At 35.9% G+C, this 10,000-nt stretch overlaps 1 protein-coding gene across 1 annotated transcript in view; it reads left to right on the top strand.

Moving 5' to 3' along the window:
* The window catches only part of LOC122262440 (uncharacterized), a 36,218-nt gene that overhangs the window by 19,029 nt on the left and 7,189 nt on the right, over positions 1-10,000 (top strand). The window contains exons 13-22 of the mRNA XM_086540326.1: positions 3,740-3,914; positions 4,317-4,625; positions 5,127-5,341; positions 5,911-5,974; positions 6,244-6,455; positions 6,780-6,982; positions 7,438-7,660; positions 8,875-8,989; positions 9,414-9,549; positions 9,761-9,810. Coding sequence (XP_086396452.1) covers positions 3,740-3,914; positions 4,317-4,625; positions 5,127-5,341; positions 5,911-5,974; positions 6,244-6,455; positions 6,780-6,982; positions 7,438-7,660; positions 8,875-8,989; positions 9,414-9,549; positions 9,761-9,810 — 1,702 coding nt within the window. The remainder of the gene's footprint in view (positions 1-3,739; positions 3,915-4,316; positions 4,626-5,126; positions 5,342-5,910; positions 5,975-6,243; positions 6,456-6,779; positions 6,983-7,437; positions 7,661-8,874; positions 8,990-9,413; positions 9,550-9,760; positions 9,811-10,000) is intronic.

Raw genomic sequence — 10,000 nt, 5'->3', positions numbered from 1 at the left:
TATTATTGTTATCACCATCCTTATCATTATCTTTCTCATTATCATTTTATTATAATTATTACTATTATCATTATCATCATCACCATAATCAGAGTCATCATCATTATCATCATCATCATCAACATTATCATTATCCTCGTAATCACCATCATCATTATCACCATCATCATCATCATTACCATCATCAGTGTCATCTTCATCATTATCACCACCATCTTTACCATCATCATTATCATTATCACCATCATCATCATCATATATATATTGTTATTATTAGCATTTAATCTTTTTTATCATCGTTATCATCGTTGCTTTTATAATCATTGTTGTTGCTGGCTTTGGTTTTATTATTATCATTATGATTTTCGCTATTTTTGTTATCATTATTAAAACTATGATTATTGTTATCCTCCTTATTGATACCATTATCATTGACACTGTTGTTGTTAACATGATTATTAATATTTTTATTTCTGTTATTATTATCATTATTACTATTATAGTTATCATTATTATTATTTTCATTGTTAGTGTTATCAATATTATCATGAAGATTATGATTTGATTATCATTATTATCAGCATTATCATGAATTTTACTGATATCGATGTAATGTCCGTGTATGCATGTATATGAGTGAATATGTGATCATTAAAAGCTTCACTTATGCAATGCATATTCAATCGAGCAATAGCTCACTCAGTTTCGTGCAAGTCTTCTAATTAAACGTCCCGAGTTCGCGTCCCAAACAGTAAACAGTTTTTTTTTTTTTTTTTTTTTTTGGGGGGGGGGTCGCTATCATAATAAGTAATAGTTCTTTTGTCAATGTTATTATTGGCAGCATTATTGTTATTTCTATTAGTTCTTCCTCATCATTATTATCATTATCACTTTCATTATTATTGAAACACTTACTATTTAAGCATTATCGTTTTCATAATCTTTATTAATCTGTTCATTATCATCATCATCTACATTGATATCATTTTCATTATAATTTTTACTATGATAATTGTTATCATCATTATCATGATCAAAATGAAATGATTGTTACTGCTGTTGTTATTATTGTCATCATTACCGTTATCACTATTATCATTATTGATATCAATATCATTATTTTTATATTATTATTATTAATGTTATTACTATCATGGTCATTATCACCACCAGCTTTTCTTTTATCAACATCATTATTGTAATGATAATAATTATTTTCATTACCATTATTATTATCATTACCCTTAACATTATCTTTATCATTATTATTATGATTATTACTATCATCATCATTATTATCATCATCATCATCACCACCATCATTATCATCAGTACCATCATCACCATCAACATCACCACCATCATTATCATCATCATCAGTACCACCATCATCATCATCACCATCAATACCATCATCATCATCAGTACCATCATCATCATCATCACCATCAATACCATTATCATCATCATCATTACCATAATCATCATCATTATCCCCACCAGCATCATTATCATCATCATTATCATAATCATCACCATCAGCATCAGCATCATCATCTTTATCACCATTATCAACATCACCATCATCATTATCACCATTATCACCACCATCTTCACCATTACCACCATCGTCATCATCATTATCACCACCACCATCATCAACAATACCATCATCATCATCATATATATTGTTATTATTAGCATTTTTCCTTTTTTACCATTGTTATCATCATTGCTTTTATAATAATTGTTGTTGCTGGCTTTGCTTTTATCATCATCATTACAATTTTCATTATTATTGTTATTATTATTAAAACTATGATTATCATTATCCTCATTATTGATACCATTAATATTATCATTGTTGTTATTAACATGATTATCAAAATTTATATTGTTTCTGTTATTATTATTATTATTACTACTACTACTCTTACTATTTTTACTTTCCTTGCTAATGATATCATTATTATCATGATGATTATGATTATGATTATCATCACCATCATCATTATCATCATCATTATTATAATCATTTAAATATTACTGATATCGATGTAATGTACGTGTATACATGTATATGAGTGAATATGTGATCATTAAAAGCTTTACTTATGCAATGCATATTCAATCGAGCAATAGCTCACTCAGTTTCGTGCAAGTCTTTTAATTAAGCGCCCCGAGTTCGCGTCCCAAACAGTAAACAGTTTTTTTTTTTTTTTTTTTTTTTTAATGGGGGGGGGGTCGCTATCATAATAAGTAATAGTTCTTTTGTCAATGTTATTATTGGCAGCATTATTGTTATTTCTATTAGTTCCTCCTCATCATTATTATCATTATCACTTTCATCATCATTAGTATTGCTCTTATTATTGAAACACTTACTATTTAAGCATTATCGTTATTATAATCTTTATTATTCCAATCATTATCATCATCATCTACATTGATATCATTTTCATTATCATTTTTACTATGATAATTGTTATCATCATTATTGAATACAAATTTCCCCATCCTGAAATAATTTTGAACAAACACACGCCCGCATACACACTAACAAACACACACACATGCACACACACACACACACACACACACACACACACATGCACACACACACTAACTAACACACACACACATGCACACACACACACACACACATGCACACACACACTAACTAACACACACACACATGCACACACACACACACACATGCACACACACACTAACTAACACACAGACACATGCACACATTGCACAGTGCATCCGAATAGTTGTCTCTACAGAGTAAACAGCGCAGCCTCTGTCGGTAGACCATAGACCTGAGGCGATGACCACGTGTTGATTTGACTGATAGCCCAGATAAGTAAACGAAGGAGAGGTCTGAGGGCCGAGACTTGGGGAGTTGTTGCACGGCATTAGTTGCATAACATTTTGTTAAATGTCTCGATATCAAATGAAAGTTAGATAACAAGACAGGTCTTACAAATTAAAATGCATCATTGTCTATGTCGCCACATCACCGCAGCCTGCTTATAGCGTGCCATAACTGCATGATATGGCATGGAAGTTCTGACGGTATTTATACCCTCGAAACAGTCTACCGGCGAACAAGTTTGACGGTATATACACCGTCGCGTTATCCATCATCATTTCCTCATTGGTTTTTTTTCAATTTATGAATTTTTCGTGTTTTTCGACTTTCTATACACATGATTTACCACATTTTTTTAGGTGTGATGTGCATGATCAGTTTACTTAATCTGTTGCATAATTCTCCCATTAAGTTGATTTTCTTCTCAATCATAGTCATTGTATTGCCTGATTTAATCAACTCTAATTATCGCTTCCAAGGAAATGGTTTCTGACGCTTTGTATTTTTCCATTTCTATTTCAAGGCAGGAATTACTTCCAGTACAGTTATTATTTAATAATTTATTTTAACTCCTTAAAATGCCCGGTTATATATTCACCTGCCTTCCTCTAAGATTACTTTCCTATTTTTATAATTTTAACATGTATAAAATTTTCTTCTCTCACAATTTGACAAACACCTTTTTTTTTTTACATTATGTCTGAAACCTTTTTATTTTTTCGAATTTATTTCTATTTCACGTCACTGCTCACAATGTAACATCAACATACCTGCACAAAGTGCCGTCAAAGAACCATCAAAAATACAATTCAGGACACAAGCATCCTTCATCATCACCAAACGCTTCTTTCTCCTCGACAGAAAGTGTCCTGCGCGAGACTAAGTGCAAAAGAGGAAGAGAAGCATGCAGTCACTTCGACAGCCAGAGTGGAACTGAAGGACTTGGAGGTCTTCACTCGTTACAACGTATGTGTGGTGGCCAGCCGCGGGCCGGAAGGGGGGCACAGCGAGCAAGCTTGCATCCAGCCCTTCACAGGTATATATCATATATGCGTGTGAGTGTGTGCATGTGTGTGTGTGTTTGTGTGTGTGTGTGTGTGTGTGTGTGTGTGTGTGTGTGTGTGTGTGTGTGTGCGTGAGTGTGTATGTTTTCGTTTAGCCGATTTATTGGGAAGAAATTTGCCAACACTCTACAGGATATAAAGACAGAGGCGGTAAATTTCGCTTACATTCAGAAGACATTATCCCCAATAAAAGTGACTAGGTATGCCCCTATGAATGCGTGTGTGTGCGTTTTTACCGTGAAGATATCTTCAAACATCATTGCTGATATCATTCATCTGTAAATCATTCGCAACCCACTAGAAACACTTTCAAAATGCATCTCATCCCTTTTCCCAAATTCCTCTACATTTTATCTCCTGCCTCTTCCCTACAGCTCCTTCCGTGTCTGCATTCAGCTGCACCGGCGGCAGTATCAGAGCCACTTGTTCCGTGTCACTGGGTGGAGAATGCAAAACAAGTACCAATATAGGTTTTACGATGAGTGTCGTTCTGAAGACCTACGTCGCATGTAACAAGTCCATCCTCGTCCAGCGGGAGGTCTTCCCAGAACGGTCCGGCACGTGGAAGCAAGTGACTTTGGATGTCGTGCCAGGTCAGATGTACAATGCATCTCTGGTCATCGCAACTGCGGCCAATCAGATTGTGGCTGAAGACGAAGCTACTTTTAAAACGGATTCTGGCAGTGAGTCGCTCTTTAGATTCTTTCAGTGTTGTTATGGGTTGTTACTTGACTGTTGTTTATGCTCTTCCGGATAATGGAACTGGCAGATTGTTTTTACCGTGTACCATTTGTTAAGTCTGGTTTATTCATGATATGTTGTTGCTCCTGTTGTTTTTAACATTTCTAAACCACATGACATTATCAGATATGGTGTTGAAGTGATAATGTACAGATCAAGAAGTAACACTGAAGTACACTTAAAATCAAGAGATTTTATATTTTTATGAAGTTCTACAGCACTTGGAACAATCTGAACAACCCACGAGTAAAAGGCCTAAAAAAATAGAACTACGATGAAAAGTCTTGTGTGAAAAAAAGAGATACAGTACTTCTATACAAAGTGTGTGTGTGTGATAGATTCAATAGACGAAATGACAACAAAACAAAATACAATCAAAACAGTACTAAAATGCACAATCGCATATGTCAAATAACATATCAAGGAATAATCCACCTCCTTAGGACCGCCGCCCGTACGAGACTTAACCGCCGGCCTCGTCTGTCCCACTCAAGTCCAGCTGTTTTGGAATGACCCCTGTCCGTCTCACGGGCCGATCGACTATTTCTTCATCCAACCAGGGGGCATGTCGGCGGTCCAGCCGTGTGAATCCTCTTCGGAATACCAACGGTGCCACGTCGTAAAAGGCTTGGCACTGAATAAAAGGACCGAGATCACGGTACTGTGCTTGCAGTTATGGCTTGGGGGGGGGGGGATTTGAGGGAATATCTTGCATGATTTGGGATTTGTGTTTGATCGTTTAGTGGTTTATTTCCTGTTTATATTGTATGGTTATTGAAATGATATATTGACATAATCTAAATTCAATTAGTGGATAGTGCTTAGGATACTCTCCATATTCATTATGTTGTTTATACGCGTGTGTGTGTGTGTGTGTGTGTGTTTGTGTGTGTGTGTGTGTATGTGTGTGTGTGTATATATATATATATATATATATATATATATATATATATATATATATATATATATATATATATATATATATATATATATATATACACACACATCCACAAACATATATATGCATATTTGCATAAGTATATTATATATATATATATATATATATATATATATATATATATATATATATATATATATATAAACACACACACACACACACACAAATGCCACACAAATGTCCATCATTATACTTTTTATTTGGTGGCCTACCTTTCCTTGCTTAACACATATCTAGTCTAATCCATTTGTCTTTTAATATAATCTTAGGTTCAAGTAGTTAATGGCCAATGGTCTGATGGCGCTTACGTTAATATTACGACTATGGAGAATCGTAAGTATTTATTGGTATATATCTTTTCCTTCTAAAGACAAAGAATTGATAACTCAAAGTTCGATTATGAATATTGGATAATTGAAGAAAAGATAAGAATGAAAAAAAAATCACAACGGAATATGGGCAATATTTCGATGTTATTGACCTCCCATCAGAAATCCGTGATTCTGACGAGGATAGAATTACCGAAACACTAATATCACGCCATGCCTCATGACATTATTAATTCTTATCGATGTTCCTTTTTTTCACATCTTATACCTCAGGACCCGGAACGTCTCGCGCTGTCGCCACGTCACGGAACCCACGGGCCATGACCCTGGCTATAAGGCCTCCAATTCAACCCGGCGGAGTCTTGCTCAACTGTTCGTTGTCTATTCAAGGGACTAGCCACAAATGTACTAAGGAATTCAATCGAAATATTGCGGCCGGAGACTGTCCACCACCCATCAGTGAGGCCTCGGCAGTCTGCCCAAAGGTGAATAGGCCTATTTACGCGTTCTGTGGTCGGATATATGTAGTGTAGAAATCGCTTTTGGGACCTGGAAAGTGTTATGTAGTTTTTGATTATTTAGTGTTATATGGGATTTTGTTTTATATCTTCAAGAGTATGTAGTTTTGATTACTTAGCGATGTGTATAGGTTTCTGTCTTACAGCTTCAAGAGTGAGTCTCTGTGAGTGAAGAAAGTATCGTTTTTCCTACATGAGGAGCTGGTTTACTAAGAGTTCAGTTCATTTGTTTTCGATAATCCACGTTTCAGAATAAAGTAATGCTTAGAGGTCTATCTTTCTCTGCTTCAGTTCACTGGACTTACGGAAGGAAAGCTGTACAAGACGGAGACCTGGTGCTGTAACTCCAAGTTCTGTAGCGTGAAGAGCACCAGTCTTGTAGCCACAACGCCTTTGCCACCTGCCCTGTCCACTGCTCCTTCTGTCCAGGAATCCAGCAATACGACCATCACTATTGCTCTCCCTGTTCTGGCACGATACGAAGACGGAAATAGGTATGGAGACAGGCATCATTGCAACGGCGGAATTCATTCTTCAAGTTGTAGTTTTGAATGGTGGTACTGACTCTGCGTAACCATGAGATTTTCTTTTGCAAGGCTGTTATTCATTCATACTTCTGCTGCTACTCGTTTGTATCCTTACTCTTTTTTCTTCATCACATCTTTTAACTCTTTTTAACTGATCCATTGCCACATGGCCCTGGTCAAAATGAGTTTATGTAGTATAATGTAATAGGTGTCCGGATCGCTGTTGGGTTGTGCAGTATTCACTACTCATTATAACATTCGAATAATCATTCTCAATTCCGTAGAGTTCCAGATCTCCGAATTCGAAGTCAACTGACCTAAAATTCGCTCTTATCCAACATCTTGCACACACCATTAAGCCGTTGAAAGTCATCAACCCGCGGATAACGATAACCACTTCCTCCCCCATTCCCTGGCTGTAGCTCGATGGCCGTGGTGATCCAGCGCATCCCAGACGACGGAGGTGAGAGCATAGACCTGCAGGCTTCCGCAATAGCTCTGCTGGAGGGGAGACTGGACAGGGGCACCGTCGTCAACCGAGAGGTAGCCAGTCGAAGCAGCCGTGGGCGTAGGGAAGTCAGATACTTCTCGGACGCCAGGGAGGAGTGTCAGGAGTCCTTACGCATTGCGGCTTTGCTGACAGAGGTAAACAAAGCAGTGTCTGTTGTTTTGAGAATTGTTTTTTAATGTTGATGGTAAGACCTTTTGTCGTTATAGTAGCAAGACTGATAAGTGGTGATTTCTGATGATGAAAGCAATAACAATAGTGGCGACGATAGTGATAACAGCAATAACACTGTTATGGTTGTTATGATTATCATTATTAGTATCATAGCTAATGTTATTATCATTATCATCATTATAATGATAACGGTTATTTTTAGGTCATCATCATCATTATTATCATTTTCATCATTATTACCATTATCATTATCATCATACTCATTATTATTGTAAAATCATTACCATTATCATTACCCTCATGCTCATTATTATCACTTTGTATTATCATTATCATTATTATTGTTACTTTTATTGTTATAAACATAACGAGTTTTTATCATCATCAGTGTCTGTCATTATCATCATTATTATCACTATTTTCACTATTGTCATCATTGTTATTGTTAATAATGGTACTAGTGATGCTGGTGGTTTTTAATCATGTAAATAATAATGATATTGACATGAATAATGATATGAATACTGATAATGATAATGACTGCAATAACGATGGAAATAGCAGCAGTGATCATTGTAATGGTAACATCAAATAGACCTAATCATATATAGCAGGTTTTATTTTTATTTTTTTCATAAAAAAATACTATTGTAACTATAAACACCACAATCACCACAATATTCCGTTTGAAAACAATATAAGTTGTCTTTTGATACAACAGTTACAGTTATAATTATGGCATTTATTTCCTTGTTGCAGGACAACTATTACAGTTATGACAGCCATTTACTTGTTACAGGACAACTCTATTTCGGTTTTGATCATTATATTGTTACAAGAAAATTCTGTAACAGTTTTGACAGCTATTTTCTTGTTACAGGAAAAGCTTATTACAATCTTAGCAGCTATTTTCTTGTTACAGGAAAAGCTTAATACAGTCTTAGCAGCTATTTTCTTGTTACAGGAAAAGCTTATTACAGTCTTAGCAGCTATTTTCTTGTTACAGGAAAAGCTTAATACAGTCTTAGCAGCTATTTTCTTGTTACAGGAAAAGCTTAATACAGTCTTAGCAGCTATTTTCTTGTTACAGAAAAAGCTTAATACAGTCTTAGCAGCTATTTTCTTGTTACAGGTTAAACTCAATTACAGAGGTTTGTGAACCATTTCTTCATTACAGGACGACTCTAGTTTTGTTATTGGGGATGGTCAGGTTTACAACGGATTCCTGAACTGCCCGTTGGAATCTCAGATGGCTTATCAAATCGGCGTCCTTGCAAGGAACGACCTTCTGGGTACGTGTCACTCTCTTGATCGTCGCCTTGATCTTAGACATATTCATATATTTGATCAATATTTACGGGTGGTGACTACATGGATACGAGCTGGACTCTATATGGGGAGGCCCGAATCAAGCATTGTCTTAAAGTAACAGAGTAGACTAAGGATGAAATCTGTTTATTGAAGCCTGTTGCAGTATTTGCTTAGCAATTATGGTAATGAGATGTATACAGCTTAGAATCTGTTGAATGCTGAATGAGTCAAGTATTCATTCATAGTAGCGAAATGAATCCACGCTAGAATTAACGCTACTAAATGTATTAACTCTGTGCAATAAAGCCTGATTCAGCATTTGCTGCACAGACTACAAGTAAGAGGAAAAGGAAATACACTATGATAGATATTAAGGCATCTATTGAAGTCTCCATCCTTCATCAGGCGAGAGGAGGTACGCCTGGGAAGAAGTGGACGGAATTGTGCGCGCGCGGGAGTGGAAACCGACCTCGAACCTCGCCATTCTGATTACAATCCTAGTGTTACTTGTGCTTCTGATCGTCGCTCTGGCCTTCGTTATGTGAGTGGCTTTCTCTAGAAGTTTTTTTTTCTGTATTTTTTTTTTTTTTTTGTGTGTGTGGGAGGGTGGGGGAGGGAAGGGGTGATTTGAATCCTGATAGAGTTAAGAGAGATCTTGCATGAGTGAATCAATTATGATTTGGCTAATATTATTCTAACTGTCAAACTTAGTGTATGATGCAGATGTAGATGCAGTATTCATAATCTTACAGGTACCGCTACCCTAACATGATTCGGAATTGGAAGTCTGCCTTTATAAAGGGTGAGTATCTTATTTCCTGTATTGTTTTCATATATATATATATATATATATATATATATATATATGTGTGTGTGTATGTATGAATGTATATTTGTATATATTTGTTTTACTTTATTATGAGTACACTAAATACTTAAAACACGCAAGGCTAGGCAGGCAGTTCCCTCCTCCGTTCCAGCCAAGATTTCTT

Source organism: Penaeus japonicus, unplaced genomic scaffold (assembly GCF_977035675.1).
Source record: "Penaeus japonicus unplaced genomic scaffold, GWHDUDI00000001_assembly GWHDUDI00000010, whole genome shotgun sequence".
NCBI lineage: Eukaryota > Metazoa > Arthropoda > Malacostraca > Decapoda > Penaeidae > Penaeus > Penaeus japonicus.
The sequence above is the reverse complement of the archived record's forward strand: the minus strand, read 5'-3'. Positions and strand labels throughout refer to the sequence as shown.